Source organism: Mus musculus, chromosome 8 (genome assembly GCF_000001635.26).
Source record: "Mus musculus strain C57BL/6J chromosome 8, GRCm38.p6 C57BL/6J".
Lineage (NCBI taxonomy): Eukaryota > Metazoa > Chordata > Mammalia > Rodentia > Muridae > Mus > Mus musculus.
In genome coordinates, this window is record NC_000074.6 from 126,927,275 (window position 1) to 126,946,770 (window position 19,496).

The window sequence follows — 19,496 nt, forward strand, 5'->3', positions numbered from 1 at the left end:
GGCCTCTAAGTGCACATGGTGCCCATAAGCACACATAACACACTAAATATTGTTTAAAGGAAGTTTGCAGAAGGCAGCAGGGCAATTTGGAGAGGTTCAAGTCCTAGACTGTCTGTATTGTGCCCCCAGCTGCTCTCAGAACTTCCCACCAGCAGATCTCTATGGACTCAACATGTGCTTGGAAAACTTAACCCAACAAACAAGTTGGACATGAGATCTCAGGGAAATGGACCTAGCATTTCAGCATATGAACAGGGAGAAAGCACCTTGTGGCTGCTAATCAAATACACCAAGCTTTGTCTTCTCTGACATCACCTGAGAGATGACTCCTGCCTGTCACAGACTAGAGCCAAATAGAAGGTGACGACATTACAGCGTGACCACGAGATGTTTCTAAATAAATAGTGTGAGATGATTCTGGGAGAAAAGAAGGGAGGGCCTGGTGGAAGAATGTAAGGAGGCCAGGTGTAGTGGTGCACACACACCTGCAGTCCTCGCACTCACGTGAGACTTGCCTTGTGTTTTGAAGCTGGGCTAGATTACAGTGAGTTCAACCAGCCTGGGTTATAGTGTAAAACTGTGCACACATGTATACATATGCACACTTACAGCCATACACAGCCAGCACCTTCTGGTCTTGCCAACCAGTTGGCCCCGGTCAGCTACCAACTACCCACAAAGGCCATGACCCACAATTGCCAGGATCCTGGGACTCTTAGCACTCCAGAGCTCTACACACAATCACAGTGTTTGTAGCAATTCAGAGCATGTTGGGAAACTTTTAATGTCCCAGGGAAGGACATGGAAAGATGAGGGAGAAGGCAAGGGGCAGAATTGGGCTGAGGGCAGCCATCTAGGGCTCCACTGTCCTCTAATAAACTTCCAAGCAGAGGAGTGGTTAGGAATGTGCAGACTCAGCAGGAAAGGAGCTCCCTATCTATCAGCAACTGGAGGATGTCACCTGCTCAGCACAGCTGAGCTGGTTAGAACTGCTTCAGGAGAGGAATCCCTGAAGATGAACCCTGTCCCCTGAAGCCCTTCCTCCCTCTGAGGTGCTATTATGTACTCTTGTTGCTTACATTCTATGTTGGATTCAGGAAGGATGGCTTGGCCCCAAACTCTGATGTTTCATCTGCAATGGACCAGGGGCCAGATATGGTTCCACCATCTTGGGTGGAAAGAAAACAGCATCCAGGTTGGAGATGCAGCTCAGTAGTACAGTATTTGCCTGTATTACGCAAGTGGCTATGCACACCCAAAATCCCAGCAGTCAGGAAGGAAAGACAAGAGGGTCAAAAGAGGGCCATTCTCTTCCATAAAGCAAACTCAAGACCAGCCTGGGCTACAGAAGACGGTGCCAAAAATGAGTAAGGAGATACAGGAGGCTCCATTTTGTAGATGAGGAAGGTACCAAGCTCTTTCAATGACTTTCGCTTACTGTGGAGAAAGCCCGTGCAATGGGGGATGGGTAAAAGAGTAGCTCACCAGCAGAGGACCGCAAGCAAGCCTGTCCTGCATCCCCTGCCTCAGCTGCTCTTCTCTGACTTCCGTGACAGCACTGTCTCTTAATTCCTTGTACCTCAAAGTACCACCAGAAAAAGGAGTGGATCTGCCCAGTGCCTGATGCATGGTGCGGCATGGATCCCGGCTCACTCTCTGTGTTCCCTCCCACACTTCTATCCCAGCTCAGCCCTTCTAAGGACCCAGAACTGCTGGACAGCTTTACCCATACGGGGGTGTGTGTGTGTGTGTGAGTGTGTGAGGCTGCTACCTCAACCACCACCGAATACTTCCCAGGCCAGTCCTACCCAGCCTGCCTGGGTAACTGGGGAGCTGAGAGCACAGGAAAGAAACCCTGAGACCTGCCCTCCCTACCCACCCCAACCCTCTCACTCACACACCAGCAGTCCCAAAGCTCCCCTCCTCCTCCTGGCCATTCTCAGAGAGGGGTGGAGGGGCAGTCCTCCTGCCTGACTCAGCAGGGTCTAGTCACCTTCCTCACCACCCTGCCTGCCTTCCAGCATGGAAGCGTGCCCAGTGAGACAGACGCTTCACAGATGGAAGGCGCCAGAGTTCATGCACAGCCTGAAACACAGCAACACCATGCAGCAACAGTAGCCCACCCTTCAGTCCTCCATCTTGGCTTAGCCCCCTAGTTCCTTGTCACATTTTTGTCCTGGCCCTGTTCTTGTTCAACTAGAATTAGCTTGTATTCGGTCTCCACCTGCATGCAGGGGACAAAGTGGGTATCTGCTGAAATGTCCTGTGCATAGAAATCTCAAGTATTGGCTCAATGAATAAAAAAAGCAAATGACCCACCTAAATATGGAAGTCTACTAGGGAAGTTCCTAGAGAAAAGTGAGAAGGCCAACACCCTGCAGTACCTAAACTTGACACTAGATGGCACACAAAGAATTTGCTGCAGACAGGAAGGGTTTGAGATTGAGGAAGAGGTTAAACTTGCCCTAGTCCATCTACAAGGTCTTTTAGATGTCAGCAGGGCACACTGTAATCACTGGGTTTTCCAGAGACAGGCCCTGTGGAATATGAATCCATGCTTGTGCACATCTGCAGTGTCCAACAAGAGGAAAGGCAAGGCCTTCCAGACAGCACAGCCTTGTTCAGGGAGCCGACCTTTTTTCTCTATGCAGGCCTTCACTGGGTTAGATGTCAACAACCCACAATATGGAGCAATCGGCTTCACTTAGCATTGGCCAACTCAGTGAGAATCTCATGCAGGGACACACTGGGAGGTGACACAACTAAGCTTCACACCCGCACCAGAGCCAAGGGCATGGAGACCCATGTCTTCTGCCTTTCTCTCTCCCAGTAGCATGAGGTCAGCAGTGGGAAGCCTTAGTGACAGCACCTGCCTAATCCTCACAACAGCCTGGTTGCCAGTCTCTTTTCTCCAGTGGGGATTCCAGTGGTCTAAAGTGAGCCTTTCTGTTACTGAGACAAACAGCTTTACTGTATAGCCCTGGCTGGCCTCAAACTTGGGGCAATCCTCCTGCCTCAGTCTTAGTCGAGGGATTTCAGCTGCATACCACCATGCCCGTTAAGCAGAATGACCAAGGGTGCTATCTGGCCTGTTTAGATTTTGTACTCTGCAGACTTTCAATGTTTTAAAAACAGCTCAAGATCTGTGAATGTCAGTAAGTTTAACTGGAGGTGAGGAAGTGGGTGTCAGAAGACTGCATTCCAGCCAGGCTGTGGATTCAGGACTGCAGCGGAACAAGTGGCAGACAGGAAAGAGCTGAGCAAATCTGCCAGTGTGAGTTGCTTTTATATGGCCGTTTAAACCAGGACTTCTTTTCCCACTGGCCAACCCCTTCACCCAAGAAATTTTTACATGACCACGTACTGAGTCTATGAAATAGAAAGACAAATTATCAGTAATAAATCATGAAGGTGTTTATTTGAAATGCCAAGGTGCATATGGAAGAAGAAATGGGTGTGCTTTTTACATAACAATTTTGGGTGAGCATTTGATCCTGTAAGCTGCAGAGCGCCATCAGCATTATTTAGAGCTGGCTGATATTTCAACTTCATAGTTGATGCAGAGAACACTGCTTTACATAAACACAGTATAACATGGAAGCAGTGTTTAGGGTCATTTCAGAAAGTGCTGGAAACTCTGCCTTAACACCAAGCTAAAACTTTCCAACAGTTTCCTATGAAATTCAAGTCAGAAACATAAATAAAAACTCTTGAAAAACAAACATGGAGGCAAATGCCTGTGGTCCCAGTACTTGGGAATTAGAGCATCCATCATCACCCTGATAGGATCTAATCCTGATACTAACACTACTGAGGAATGAAGGTGGGAACAACTGAGTTCCTGTTTGGTCCTGTGAGGGCTGGAAAACGAAGGCAGCTGGATCTTTGAGTTCTGGGCCAGCTAAAGCTACATAGTGAGACCCTGTCCTAAATAAATAAGTAGCTAGGCATAGCAGACCTGTAAATCCAGTACTCCATGGATTAAGACATGAAGATCAAGAGTTCAAGGCCAGCTTAAGATATATGAAAAGCATCAAACAAAAAACTTCCCAGCCCCCACCCTCCATGATTTTAATCTTGTCAGTTTACCCTTCCTAATTCAAATCCTGAACCTTCCAGTCTCCACGGGGTCCAAAGATGGCTTAGAACTGTGTGCCCAAGACTGGCCTCAAACTCACAACCCAGCCTTGACGTCTTCCTTATCAGTGATAAGCAGAGTCAGAAGGGAGCTGTTCTACTAAGACTATGTTCTAATTCCTGCGATATTCCTTAATCCAAAAGGTGGGTCCTAAAATGGGCATACTGATACATTCCAGAAATCCCAGCTCTTAGGAGACTGAGCCTCAACAGTTAGTAGTGGTGTATACCTTTAAACCCAGGGTTTGGGGGGCGGACAGAGGCAGGAGGCAACTTTCAGGCCAGCCTGGTCTACAGAACAATTCCAGGACAGCTATAAATACACAGAAAAACCCTGTCTCAAAAGAAATAAACAAAAAGAGGTAAGTCACATCAAGGAAACTGAAAAGGGGTGAGGGAATGTTTTGCTGTCCGTGGAGCCCTGATTGACAAGAGAGAGAGGACCTTTAGGAATGAGATGTGGACAGCTTCAACAGCACAGGATGTGCTGTTCCTAGTCAGCCCTGTAGGGGCTGTGTCACCGTGGTAAATGCAGAAACCTAAGACTGCTAGAGGCCAAATCCTTACCAAAGCTTTACACTTCAGTCAAGTACAGCAGGCACACCCCCCCCCCCAACCCCTGTCTCCACAATGCCTACAGCACACCTGCACACAGGGGCCAGGGCTACCTGCCCCAAAGGGTAGCTGAAGCATTCTCTAGGGTCAACTTTTCACCTTCCAGCCCCTTACTTAACTTGACAAAACTATTTGACTTGGGCAGTTTTTGCATGTAGCCTCATCCTGTGGGTAGACTAAAGTAGTAAGCACGTTAAATGGTTAATTCTCCAAAGCCTTCAATTGTAGCTTTAGTTGTGTCTTACACACACCAGGGAGAGGGTAACCTGTCCTGTATTGATTGGGTAAGGGTAAAATTACCTTACTCCCAAAACATGGAAACTGCTTAGTGTAACTGTGGATTGTAACAAATTTAAAATCTTGAACATTTCAAAAGTGCTGAGTCACTGTCATCAAGTTTCTCCCTTTCCTATTGGTGGCCACTTCACCCACTTAGAATTCACATCCCAGACACCAAACCCACAGCAGACACTGCTATTCTCTCACCTCCTGGGATCAAGGAAGAAGGGCCTAACTTAGAACCTAAAATACTTTCCATACTGGGCAGTAAACAGGCTTTTGTTTACTAAAGGGGTGAGATGGGAGAGGGCCTTAGGGTGTTAACCTAAAATGCGGTGTCCTTTCTAAGTAGTCACCAAAATCAACAGCATTCAGTTCTGCAAATACACACCAAGCCAGATGTTCTCCAATCCCTTTAATACAGCTGAGGCACAGGCAATGAACACTTCATTTTCTGACGTGAGAAGAATGGATTTGTCTGGCACCAGCCACACCACTTCCATGACAGTACATCAGCACTCTGGTTTGCAGGCTGGTTCAAGGTCACAGGTGCATGGTGGTATGCACACCTAACCTGCTGGACAGAGATGCAGGAACACAGCACCTGGACTTGGCCTCAGTGTGCACTACTGGGGCTGTTTACATCTTTCCAGGCAGCTGGCTAAAATGTTTTCAGTTAAGACAGTGGCACCCAAGGCAGCATGCCAACATGCCCTAACATGTATTCCCTCTCCAGACTTCCCATGGCAACACTTAAAACTGCTTTTATCTCAGTTGGGTGTTAATCTTGCCTTCTGGCCTTGCTGACCAGCACCAACGCTTTCTGCTTCCATCTATTTAACTTCAGGTGAGCTGGGGTGCAACATTTGTTTCTATGAAGGAAAGTAGTTGTCGCAACCAAAACAAGCATCTAGTGTTCTGCTTCCATCTATTTAACTTCAGGTGAGCTGGGGTGCAACATTTGTTTCTATGAAGGAAAGTAGTTGTCGCAACCAAAACAAGCATCTAGTGTTCACAAGTGACAGTGCCAAAGCCCCACATCTGTCCTTCGTGCAAACAAACTTGGCTTAATCAGCCTCAAAGTAAAACAGCATCTCCACCTCTGCAACTTCCAGGGCCAGGGCATCCAGTGCACACTGCAGAGTACCTCTGTAAGCAGTGCCCTGTGGTCTTCTCCACGTCTGGGCTGCATAGGACTCTACAGTGATGTCAATCTCAGACAAGTCACCATTATGATGCTTGGGACTAAAGATTCTACCAGCAAAATGCAACTGGCATATTTGTAGCATCATTCCCCAAAACATGCATTACCTACCAAGAACGTAGTGTTTAAGGACTTGGGATCAAAAGGCCTAGAAGGACTCATGGAAGAGGTCTCAAATGTGTGCCTCTCCACGTCTGGCATTCCACCAGCAAACATTAGAGAAAGGCTCTTGAGTGAATGGAGTTGTCCAAAGCTGTTATCCAAACACCAAACAGGCAGAAAGAAGCTAACTAAACCTCCATTTCCAGATTCTTCCCACTACACTGACCCAGGCAAAGGTGAGGACAGCCAAGCAAACAAGTCTACAGCACTGATGCAAGTGAGCTGTCCTGTGAGAATGCTGCTTGGTGAACAGATAGTAGCAGACCACAAGATCTCCCGTCAAGATGGCACGCCGCTGTCACTGTGTAAGATAAATTAATCAATCCATAGTAGAACTGAAGAGATAATTCTGTTAAAAGCAAAAACACTTGCACAAGAAGACCACCCCAGCTTCCTTAAGGATGAGTTTCTGGTTAATTTACACAACAGTAACAGAATCACTTCACATCAGTAGCAACTGACAAAGAAATTACTCCACTTAAGAGGTTTTAATTGAGAAATACTAAGTCAGGCAAACATGCAAATTCAGAATATAAACAAGTACAAGGTCTGGTTATTCTGAAATAATCACCAGCTGGAGGTGGACCTGAAGACACTCAACAGAACCAACTGACCTAATGCTGAGATGGAACACCCCAGAGACGGGCAGGCAGACTGAGCCTCAGTCTGTATAAAGAGCCAAGCGAGCAGACAGCAGGCAAAGCTCACCCTCCAGGTCAGGGTGCACACAGGTCTAATCCCTGTGCTGTTTGCATCCCGGTGTTTGAAAGATTAGGAGTTAAGTGCCCAGAGCACAGGAAGCCACTAATAGACAGAAGCTTTTAAGGAAACACACGGAGGGAATGGAATTAACAACAGACAACACACCGCACATTTTCTTAAGTAAACGAGAAACGGTCTCTGTAAGGTTTTAATGCTCAGTTTTCACAAACACAAATTTCTACCCAATTTTACAACATACAATAAAATGTTCTAGTCTTTAGAATGTGTGTTATTCAACTCTTCCTCAGATTCTTTTCCAATCTTAAAATCACCACGAGTTTCTACCTAAGTAATACTCTACTGTATTTACATTTGAATTGCATGTCTTAAGAACAAACGGAAATCCATGATATTTGGTTAACTCAGTGTATTTATAAAATGAAAAGCTCTATCAAAATACTTTTCACTGGAAAAATAAATAGAACAGACAATGGATCTACCAAAGTTCATATTCGCTTTGGCAGACGTCAGTGTGGGACAGTTCATGACAGCATAATTTGCCCTTAATCCCCCAGAGCTGACCAGCTTCCAAGCTAACTGTTAAATTATTTTACTGAGATTTTATCTTGTTGGTATCTGGCTCATTCCACATCATCTTCAGCCAAGCTCTGAGCACTTACAATTCTCTGAAAGAAAAAGAAAATTAATTTTGAGAAGTGTCTTAATTTTAACTTAAATTGCTCTTCATATTCAAAGAAACAATTCTTGCTAAATAAAATTCCCCCATTTTGACATAGATCCCATACTTCATATTACTATCTCAGAAGACAGAGATCAGGTGGGCATGGTGACACATACCTCAAACCTCAGCACTAGAGACGCTGAGCATAAGGAGAGGGGGTCAGATTGGTGGTGGTGGTGAGGGAGGGGTATGACCATACAAAGTTTAGTTCCACATGAAAATTCAAACACATGACACAATGCTGTTCATCTATGAGAGCCCTTACAAAGCTGTCTATACTTCATAATTTTCCTTTCCAGCCTGCAACCATCAGAGGGAATACGGCATGCCAAAATTAACATCCAGCAAAATCTGTGTGTAGCTTACATGCTTTGTTCTCAACAAAGCTTCCCTGTACTGGAAGCTCAGGTGCCAGTGATGGTTTGTATGTGCTTGGCCCAGGGAGTGGCACTATTAGGAGGTGTGGCCTTGTTGGAGTAAGTGTGTCACGGACTGTGTGGACTTTAAGACCCTCATGCTAGCTGCCTGAAAGCCAGCCCATGTCTGCCTGGGTCCTTCCATGTTCCCATCTTGATAATAATAACTGAACCTATAAGCTAGGCCAAATTAAATATTTAAGAGTTGCCTTGGCCATGGTGTCTGTTCACAGCAATAAAACCCTAAGACAGCACCACTCTCCAACTGGATCAGTTTCTGAACAACTAACTACCAGCTCTTGATTGCACATTGCTGGTTCTTTTTCTGATTTTGTCACACAGCCAGGTGACTCCTAGTCACATATAGACACAGCAGGCAAATAATCTGTTCTTATTCATTCCTGGAATTTTGATTATAGCAACACAGTACAGGCAGAGTCAGCTATCCCTTTAACAGCACATAGCATCAACTGAGGCATGAACAGAACTGAACCATTTTAATCTAACTTTGAAAGATTTAGTTTGGGCTGGAGAGATAGCTCAGAGGTTAAAGCACTGATTGTTCTTCCAGAGGTTGAGTTCAACTCCCAGAAACCACATGGTGGCTCACAACCATCTGTAAGGAGATCTGGTGCCCTCTTCTGGCATGCAAGCATATATGCAGGCAGAACACCCTGTATATAATATATAAATCTTAAAAAAAAAAATTTCATTCAAATTCTTGTTTTTCTAAGTCTTCCTCAAATCTTTGGGGGGAATTTAATTTTTCCCCAGGCCTCTTGCATTCTAGCTGAGTATAACGGAGCTAGGAACATGGCTCAGTGGTAAAGCCTAACACAAGGAAGACAGAATACCATGAGAGAAAAAAACTAACAAGTTACTAAAAAGTTTTATGAAAACTTACTTGCTACCATCACTTTGCTAATTCTTAACTATATATGATGCAGTAGCCCTTGAGATTCATTTTGGACTCCTCAGAAAGAATTCACTCTAGTGAATGTTTAGTCAATTTGTACCTTATGTTTTGAGACAAGAACTCATTAAGCAGCCCTGGCTTAGTGACCCACCGTCCTCTCTCTGCCCCTGGAGTGATGGAATTACAGGCATGGGCTATCACACTCAACTACACTCATCATTTGAAACATGCACCTTGAACTTTCAAGTAGAAATATGGTGATACAGTCAAACAGCACAAAATTCAAAGCCCACAGCAGGAAAAAATGGCAGACAACACCAAGCCTGACAGAGTCTGACTCAGGATAGTCCAGGCTGTGCAGTCTTGACTTCTGTATCCTCTGCCAGGCCACCTAAGCACCTGAGCAGGCCGAATTTGGGGACTCAAACGTAAAGTTGACAAGAGCACCTACACTTCTGACTCACATCTGACAAGCACTCACCTTAGGCTAGTACACGACTGGCATATCCAACTCCATGCTCGGCAAACCTGCCCCTAAGCATGGAGTTCGTAATCAACTCGCGTGTCACCCTGAAGCACTTCGCCTCCTTACCTGACTAATGGTCGGAAGCTTGGTCAGAAGCATCTGGAACACTGGTGGCGGAAGAGTCTGCTGTAACACTTGCAGCAGCTGCTGAGGCTGTCCACACACAGCAATGGCATTTGTCAGGTGGTCCACACCCTTCTCGTAGTCACCTGCAGACACACACAACTGCATGTTATCTGAAGCCATCAAGATTTTGTCACCAAGTAATTGGTCCTAGTCCAAATCACTAGAAAGTAAAAACTTGGTACAGAATTTCTTTGCACCCATGGAAATGAGCACACTTCAACTGACAGCTGTGCAAAGACAGGCACCAGCATCCACAGCTTTCACAGCCTGGCAAGCTTGGTCAGAAATAGCCAAATCTCTGCTGTCACTGTGGGAATTACGTCTAATCCCATTATACAAATCAGACACCACCTGACTGTCATCTGGTTTTGGGCAGCCCTTACTGTGACATACATGCCTAGCTCCTTTCCTGGGGTACGGAGGAGATAGGATGGCCACAGAAGAACCAACCCCTGAGGGCCAGGCACTGATGCAGAAGACGCCAGGTCTCTGCTGAACCTGCACTGGCAACAGCCATCTTTTCTGCTGAACCAACAGTGCTGATGAACTGGTTCTGAGAACACACAATGCCTGGCTGGCCCTCTGCAGGGCATCTTGGAAAAGCTTCCTGATGGTATCTATTTCCAGCACTTAACACTTTCTGATTAGTTCTTCTCAATTGCTCTTAATCTAGGAAAAGCGTGGAAATTAAAAGTTTGCTAGTTATTTGAATATAAGAACTACCTCCAACTCTTGATGAAATCAACTGAACAAACTCAATGAGAAACTTTCTCTTCGGAAAGAAACATAAAAATAAATGGGGGGGGGGGGGACATCAGTGAGGTGGCTCAGCAAGTCAAGGTGGATGGCTACCTTACTTCAATCCCCAGACTCACATAAAGGTGGAAGAGAAACATTTGCAAGACTTCCCTCTAACCTCCACTTAAGCAATTCACACATACAATTTTTAAAGTTTATGTGCTTTGATGTTTTGCCTGCATTCATGTCTGTGTAAGGATGCTGAATGCCCTATAACTAAAGTTACAGACAGCTGAGAGCCACCAGGTGGCTGCTGGGAATTGACCCTGGGTCCTTTTCAAGAGCAGCCAGTGCTCCAACCATTGAACCACCTTTCCAGCCCACAAAATTAATTTTTAAAAGGGTAAAGTTGACCATAAACTTTCCTCATAAAACAAACAGAACACAAATAAATACACATTATACATCAAGTTCAACTCCATCTGAATCTACTGAGGGGAAAAAAACCCAAGAATAACACAATGCCAATTTTTGTTTTGTTTCTCCAAACAGGGTTTCTCTATGTAGCCCTAGCTGGCCTCGAACTCAGAAATCCACCTGCTTCTCCCTCAAGTGCTGGGCTTAAAGGTATGTGCTACCACTGTCCAGAGACACAATTCCAATTTTATTAATGATAGCAACAACTTCAAAACTACTTTTGAGATTAAAAACTACTAAACAATGGGACCATTCTATTGTATGGAACAAAATGCTGCCCAATTCTAGAACAAAAAATAAAACAAAATCACCTTTCAATACAAGTAAATGAGGCCCAAAGTAATTATCTAAAATCTGGATCACATAACTGATCAGATCTGAAGAGCTAGCCAGGCGTGGTGGCGCACACCTTTAATCCCGGCATTTGGGAGGCAGAGGCAGGCGATTTCTGAGTTCGAGGCCAGCCTGGTCTACAGAGTGAGTTCCAGGACAGGCAGGGCTGCACAGAGAAACCCTGTCTTGAAAAAAACAAACAAGGCCGGGCGTGGTGGCGCACGCCTTTAATCCCAGCACTCGGGAGGCAGAGGCAGGCGGATTTCTGAGTTCGAGGCCAGCCTGGTCTAGAGTGAGTTGCAGGACAGCCAGGGCTACACAGAGAAACCCTGTCTCGAAAAACCAAAAAAAAACAAACAAACAAAACAAAAAAAAAAAAAAAAAAAAAACCCAAAAAACAAAAACAAAAACCAGATCTGAAGAGCTATCAATACCTGGTGTGGTGGTTAATCCTGGTTGTAACCCTGATTACATTGGAAAGTAACTGAACACCCAAGCAGCTGAGTCCATCAGTGAGGTATTTTTCTTGGTTGGACTGGTTAGGTCAGAGCCAAGTTCAGGCCTTACCTTCTGGAGGCCACCCAGAACAAAAAGAAGAGAGTTGTGCTTTTCTGCTTGCTTGCCCTCACTCTCACTGACAAGCTCATCTATCCCAAGCCACCCCTTTGATGGTATTAAAACATTCTTCTTTACGATTTCAATGCTCAACGGGAAGTGTCAAGGCGAGATCTCTAGGAGCAGTTAGGAGATAGCCACTGTTGGGACTAGTCAGACACTAAAAAGCTACTGTAATAAATCCTTCAGATACACAAACGTTCTATGAATTCGTTCTGTGAATTTTGTTCCTTAGAGAACCCTAATATACTGTGACTCTGATTAGGCAAATCAACGTTGTTTTTAGGCTTATTAGCCACTCCTTCCTACAACCTTGGAACAACCTGGACTAGGTGAGGGCTGGCAGGCTCAGCCGTATTCAGTTACTATTTATTCTGCACTATGGAGACACCCAAACACCCTGACTGACTTGAGAGTCATCTCTGCAAAAATAAAGTCCTCTTCTGATTTCACTCAAATGTTACCTATCCTCCACATCCGATGTCAGAACAAGTAAAACTCACTTCAATCACACAGCCTGGCAACAGCAACCCAGTTTCCTTCTGGAGCCAGCCTCAGCCTAAAGAACCCAAAACCCACCTTGAGTGTTTATCCTGAAATGACAATTACCTTGTGCTAGTAACTCTTCACCAAGCTGTATCTCTTCAAGGAAGAATTTCTGAACTGCTTCAGCATCTTTTAAATCAGGTAACTGGAAACGAAACATACAGAAATTAAGCTGAGGATACAGCAGCGTACAGAAAACCACTAAAAATAAAATGAGTTCATTCTAGGAGCAAACCTCCTAAATCAAGAAAACCTAGAGAAAGCTAAAGCATACAAATATCTGTAGTTTATACATCTATACAGGCCTTTATAATATTACCTATACCTCTCTATCATCTATACAATGCTATTTTGTTGCCATTATAAACTATTAAACTATCATCCATTCACTCTTTTAACAATATTTCACACAGATGTAAAACTTTTATGGGTGGTGCTTGGGATTGAACCTAGGGCCCCTTGCATACTAGAAAAGCGCTCTACCACTAAGCTAGATCACCAGTCCTCTTTTTGCAGGGATCTTATAGGCTGGCCTGGGTACAGCTTAGAGGTACAAAGTTTGCCTAGCACACACAAACTCCCTTTCTACCTCTAAAATTCTAAATAATACACACTTCCTGTCAGACTCACACATACAGAGATCCTAAGTTGTCTCCTCATCATATCCCACATGGTGGAAAGGCAGTCTGGACACACTGGAAAAAACAAGTGGTCCCAGCTTCAGTTCACTAGAACCACACGTATCCCGCCAGCTATGCTCATCACTCAACTGGCTCAAAATATCAAAAAAGTGTAGCATTTATCAACACCATTTTTGCTTGCCTGAGTGTGCTTCTAAAAGAACTATTAGTGATCCAATACTTCATCTATAAATCCAGAGTGTCAGCAAGAGAGAAAGTTGAATATTTTTAATTAAGTAGATAAAAACCTACAGTCATTAAAAATTGTAAACTAAGGACCTATGAAAAGAAAAAAATGAAAATTTATATTCTACAAATTACAATTTGTTTTTTTAAATGTCAGAACCTGATATAATTCTGATCCATAGGTGTAAAAACCTTAAAGATCTGTGGGACTAACACACGTGGTTCTTTTGCTACTGTGCTGCCCAGGCTGCCTCTAACAGAGCTTCTCAAACTAGGATTAAAGGTTACTGTCGGAAGGAAGAAAGGAAAATCCAATCAAATGCTGTATTTTTTAAAACCATTTTTAAGTAGCCGAGAACTTTAACTCTTCATGTCCATCTCTGGAGACTCTCATCTTGCTGCTTACCCAATTAACATATTTGCTCTTACCACCACCAAAGGAAAACACAGGAGGCTTAGAGAGCATGCAATCTACACGCAAAAACACAAGACTATTTTCATTACCTTGGAAAGCCCAGCTCTCTCCTTAGCAAGCTTCTGTTTCTTTCTTCCTACAAGAAAAATAAATTAAAAACTTGGCTATCATCATTAAGGATCAAGACATCTAATTGCTGCAACCATCATTAATTCTACAAAACGTTCCTGCCTCCAGAATCCCTGCCTCCCTGGCGAGTGAACTGGTGTTTCTAGGTAGGATCTTTCTCTTTTCTTCTGCATCCCCAGGTCCAACAATTCAGAAGACAGAGACTGTCCCAACAGCTGTGCAGCAGCAGAACAAAGCCCCCTTTCTAAATAAAATAATTAAGCCATTATTACTGAAATATACAGATTCCAGCTTTACTATTAAAAAAAAACAAAACAAAACAAAAAAACTATCCCCCCCCTTTTTTTTTGGTTTTTCGAGACAGGGTTTCTCTGTAGCCCTGGCTGTCCTGTAACTCACTTTGTAGACCAGGCTGGCCTCAGAAATCCGCCTGCCTCTGCCTCCCAAGTGCTGGGATTAAAGGCGTGCGCCACCACTGCCCGGCAATCTATCCCTTCTTAAGCCAAATGGTTCAGTAAAAGTAAGACATTTGATTGACAAGCTCTGTGACACACTCAGGCTTACAACACTGAGGCTCCTACAGCTTCAGCTCCCAAGTGCAGGGTTACAGGCAGGCTACTAGTCCCAACAGTATTTACACATTTGACCAAAAGAGAAGGGCAAGAGGTTGAGCCCCATCCCGAAATTGTTAACTACGGGCTGGTTAGTTAACAATGGCTTCGGTGCTCTGCAACAGTATGCCCTAAGAAAGAATTGTTAGCTTATGGGGATCACTGCCAGGTTTATATTCAGTGCCTTACACTTACACCAGAGTGAACCTGGTACTCAATAAAACTCATCCAGTAACTCATCTAGTATCTGTAATTATGAGGCTTCCAGCAGCCTTGGAATTAACAGATGTAAAACATGTGGTACGAGAACCTAGGCTCATATCCTGCCATTCTGGCATCCTATCGTTAAATACCCAATACCTAGAGAGTAACAATTACTCAATACAATGACCTAGACAACAGCCAGGTGGTACAAGTGACAGGCATTTTCTCTATGCACTAGATAGGCAAATTGTAAGCAAGAGAACTTAACTCTCCAAGATCAGTCTTGCCAAGAAAAGCAAAAGCCATCAACCAAGCAAAACATCTCTGAAAACCTTAAAGTAGTCTATGAATCTGAGTCAACTGGAACTGAAGGACCTGTTGGCTAAGACCTAAAACGTAAGTGATGAGCAGTTACTCAAGCGCTTGACTCCAGACCACCTTGTCTTCCTTTACCTGTATCACCAAAGACACAGCATGCGGATGAAAACCACCTCACAAAGCAAAACTGGGTAATAAGGAATGAAAAATACAATATGCTAAACCAGAATTTTGAGAAAATAATAAAAAGGCAATGAACTTTATTTCCACAACCATCTACCCAATGCAGGACATGGACATAGAAGATAAAGATAAGATCCTTAATGTGTTTCATTTTTAACAGGATGACTAGAGTTCTGCCTTCAGTTTCATAAGACTACCTCTGTAATAAAGTCACAATGGTAAACAGGCTGAAAGAGTCACACATTCAATTAGCAAGGATAGTTATGTGTTGATATAAGCCTGAGACACTTGTAAATCTACCAAGTTTAAACAACTATATTCATTAAACAAAAAACAAAGCCAAACTGTAAGCCAGGTGAATGCCTTTAATCTCAGCACAGGACAAGGGGAATCTCTGAGTTCAAGAACAGCCAGGATTAGAGATGGTGTCTCAAAACAAAAGCATGCAAAGCCTAAATTCAGAACCACTCCAAATCCAAGCAAGCCATTATTTAAAACAAATCACATATTTAGTGAATTCCTAAGTGAAGTATCCTTCACAGTGTGCAGTATAAATGAGGCGCACCTAGGGTGGGAACAGTATTTAGAAACCTCAGATCAAGCCTTAACACCAACGGAGGTGGGGTGGGGGTAATGAAGTCAATCTGAATTAAGACATCTAATTTCGGGCTGGTGAGATGGCTCAGTGGGTAAGAGCACCCGACTGCTCTTCTGAAGGTCCAGAGTTCAAATCCCAGCAACCACATGGTGGCTCACAACCATCCGTAACGAGATCTGACTCCCTCTTCTGGAGTGTCTGAAGACAGCTACAGTGTACTTACATATAATAAATAAATCTTTAAAAAAAAAAAAAAGACATCTAATTTCAAATCCTAAATTTAAGTCCCTTTTCATTAAAAGGCAAACCGACTTAGAACACCATCCTTTCATTGCAGATGTACATGTACATCAAAAAAATTAAATTCATATTATTCAAATTCTTAAGAATCACCCAACTACATAGTTTAGAGACTTGTGAATTTACTGCTACTTGGTAGCAAAAATTTGCCAAAACAAACCAACCTTGTAGCATTCACTAATTACCGATCAGCAACAGTACCAAGGACTTCTGAAGTGTGGCTTCCCTCTGCCTTCTTGTCACTGCTGCAGTCAGTAAGTCACTGAAATCAACTGGTTCTGACTAAAGGCAAGCGGAGAAAACAAGCAGTCTAGCACAGAAAGCCACAGGGAGGAGCAGAGGCGGAAGGCCTAGGCTGCAGAAGGCCATGGATTCAATCACGGGAAGGGCAAAAAAGTTAATACTGCAAAGATGATTTTGAAAAGAACACCCTTGCAGGGCGTTATTGCCGCGCCTTTAATCCTACCATTTGGGAGGCTGAAGCAGGTTTATCTCTGAGTTCCAGGCTAGACAGGTCTGCAGAGTGAGCTTGCCTCAAAAGTTTTTGTTTTGGAGACAGGGTAGCCCTGTCTGTCCTGGAACTCAATTTGTAGCCCAGGCTGGCCTCAAACTCAGAAATCTGCCTGCCTCTGCCTCCCGAGTGCTGAGATTAAAGGCGTGCACCAACACGCCCGGCTTCAAAAGTTTTAAACAACCATAATTTTCCTGAAACAACTTATTTCTTCAACCAAAACCACTTTCTCAAGATTTCCACCAAGGCTTTCCAAAGGAATCAATCAGCCTGCTTAGCTGTCTCCCAATGTGTAGACCCACAGCCCCAAGACACTGAGTAGACTTGTGGACCCAAAAGTCACACTTAACAGTCCGCATTTATGGAGCCTTCCGTAGGTCAAGTACTTATCCCACCTAACCAACAAGAGGCAGCTTGTACCACCGTACTTTACAGTTAAGGAGATTTTTAGTGAATGCTGCTGGTCAGTACGCAATCTGGTCCCCAAAACGCAGTCTATAAATCCAAGATGCATTCTTCGCATTACTCTACCTAGCCATCGGACAAAAACACACTCTCCTTATCTCCCCACGTGAAGAAAACGATGAGGCTACTTGGGGCCTACGGGCTCAAAAAGTCCTGGAAGTCCTATAATGAGTATTAAAGGATGTACGTCTAATTCATTAGTCTCCGACCATATATAACTACGAAAAATTAAAAAACTCATTTAGAAATTCGAGAGAATGGAGTAACTGACTGACTGCAGCCCCCAAGAAAGCGAAACAAAAAAGGCCAGATTATTCCAACAAATGTGCTTTCAGACTATATATTGAAAAATAAAGAGTCTCTGTAAATTCATGGGTGGATCACATGTCCATGACTTCCCAAGGCGTGCCAAGATTTCCCTCCGGTAAAACTCTTTGAAGATGTCGCAGGTATGAAATAAGACTGAGCCACGTGAGGAGCGCAGCCCTTTGGACTCCCCCGCACTTTGTCTAGCATTCACTCATATCTTGGAAGCACCAGAGCAAAGCTGCCAAGAGGGTTTAAGAATGCAAGGACGACACCCCACTGTGCTAGTGCTGGGGCAGCACCGTCGACGGGTTTGCTGAATAGAGCACCACCGCCTTCGGGGTAGGCACCCGTCTGAAAAGCTAGCAATGAGAGGCACCAAGAGTTCGAAGCCGACCTACCAACTGCAGCAGTCCCCTGTCGTAAACACACATAAAGAATGATTGTTTTCAACGGTGACTGTTATAGAGAAAGGCTCGTGCCTGTTATCACAGCACTAGGTTGAAGCGGGGGGCTGGGGAGGTGGTGGTGGTGCTGGCTGCCACGAGGTCGAGGCTAGCGCGGGTTACAGCCTGAGCTACACAGGAGGACCCTGTCTTCAACACAAGTTGAGTGGGGGGGAATGGAGCTGGGCGTGGTGAGACCTTGAAACTGGAGGATAACCACCTTAACCTGAGCTAAAGACCTGTCTCCCACCCCCCATCCCCCAGAATTACAGAGCTGGGGAAAGGCAAAAAAGTGCTACCCCTCCCCCGAATCAGCATGCATTCCACCGCCAGCAAGATGGAGCCAGGTCGCCTCCAAGATGGAGGCCCGCGGGCACAGGCGGGACCCTGGCCGCAAGAGCGCGACGCCGGGGAGCACTCGGGGGCGCGCGGGGCCCACTCACGTTCTCGAAGCCTGTTCTTGAAGTTGGGGTCACTCCGCCTTTTGCGGTCGAAGTAGATGCAGTACCCGATGAAGAGGGCACCGCACACGCCCGCGGCGATGGCGCTGTTCCGGCCCACCATCTTCGCTCGACTGGGGCGTACGCCGGGCCGCGGCAGCCCGCCTGGCAGCGGTTAGCTCCGACCGATCGGAGCACGCCGGCCGCTCGCAGCCGCCTGCCTCCAGTCCAGACGGAAAAGGCCGAGCGCGAGGACTTCCGGCGCGCGAGGACCCCGGGGGAAGGTCCGCGGCGGGCTGTCCGCGGCGGTGCCTGCGCGGGAACGCCTGGTGCGCACGCGCAGATGGACCCAGTCTGCGCGGCTGAGACGCCAAGCTGGGGGCGGGGCGTGCACTGCAGAAGGATTTGTGCGTCATCCCGTGACCAGGGGGTCAGGGGCAGCACGTGTTTGTGGCGTGCTGAGTCAGAAGCCTCTAATCCACTGTCCTTGCTAATGAAAGACGAAGGTGGGAGCCGGCTGAGAACAGCATCTCATCTCACTGTGTCCTTCAGGAAGCCTGTGACTTGAAGTGCATGCGTTTGCTTTTTAGGTTTTTGAGACGGGCTCTCCCCTTGTAGCATAGTAGGGTCTGGAACTTGCTGTGTAGTCTGCCCTGGCCTCGAACCTGCAATCCTTTTGCCTCATCCTCTGAGCTGTGGTTTTAAAGGAAGACCTGAGCCGCCTGATCTGGCAGTATTTGCTTTGTAAATTGCGTTGTGACTGAGATTAGACACAATGATTGACTGCAAAATAATTTTATGATGTAGCCCTGGTGCGGAGAAGAAAAATGGGTTAATTCGTTCAAAAAAATTTAACCTGTAAGGAATGCAGAAGGGCAAAAAAAAAAAAAAAAAAAGTCTATGGGTGGCCCTGATTTGTGCCGTCATTAAACTGCAGTCTTGTCGTTCTCTCCCTCCTCCACAACCCCCATCAAGATTCCCAACCAGCTCGTTACTAATGCTCGAACCCACCCACCACACTTGTGGCTGGCTTTTGAAGGAAAGGCAGTCTGGTACAGCAACTGCTCCCTTCACTGAGGAAACATCGAAACCTGGGACAGTGACAAGCTATGCTGCAGTCTCTGAGAATTGGGTACAGTGATAAGAGGTAGCCGATGCAAGCCTTTCCTG

General features: G+C 45.3%; 1 protein-coding gene, 1 long non-coding RNA gene and 1 other non-coding gene across 3 annotated transcripts; all 3 read right to left on the reverse strand.

Moving 5' to 3' along the window:
• Positions 1 to 3,389: 3,389 nt before the first annotated feature.
• On the reverse strand, positions 3,390 to 18,647 carry Tomm20 (translocase of outer mitochondrial membrane 20). The gene is made up of 5 exons (NM_024214.2): positions 18,330 to 18,647; positions 13,905 to 13,951; positions 12,598 to 12,679; positions 9,766 to 9,908; positions 3,390 to 7,785 (listed from the first exon to the last, which is right to left on the reverse strand). The coding sequence occupies exons 1-5, from the start codon at positions 18,448 to 18,450 to the stop codon at positions 7,741 to 7,743; spliced, it is 438 nt and encodes a 145-aa protein (NP_077176.1). The 5' UTR covers positions 18,451 to 18,647; the 3' UTR covers positions 3,390 to 7,740.
• LOC115486982 lies at positions 14,110 to 18,323 on the reverse strand. The gene is made up of 2 exons (XR_003947623.1): positions 16,323 to 18,323; positions 14,110 to 14,188 (listed from the first exon to the last, which is right to left on the reverse strand). It is a non-coding gene; the product is annotated as an uncharacterized LOC115486982 (long non-coding RNA).
• LOC115487043 lies at positions 17,573 to 17,706 on the reverse strand. The gene has a single exon (XR_003947684.1). It is a non-coding gene; the product is annotated as a small nucleolar RNA SNORA14 (small nucleolar RNA).
• Positions 18,648 to 19,496: the final 849 nt, after the last annotated feature.

Excerpts from the sequence above, each read along its gene's own strand:
- Tomm20 (NM_024214.2), bottom strand. The coding sequence starts at position 18,450 with ATGGTGGGCCGGAACAGCGCCATCGCCGCGGGCGTGTGCGGTGCCCTC. Across the intron at positions 13,952-18,329 it reads CAAGAACAGGCTTCGAGAAC|GAAGAAAGAAACAGAAGCTT; the intron begins GTGAGTGGGCCC and ends TTTTTCTTGTAG. Across the intron at positions 7,786-9,765 it reads AGCTTCCGACCATTAGTCAG|AGAATTGTAAGTGCTCAGAG; the intron begins GTAAGGAGGCGA and ends TTTTTCTTTCAG.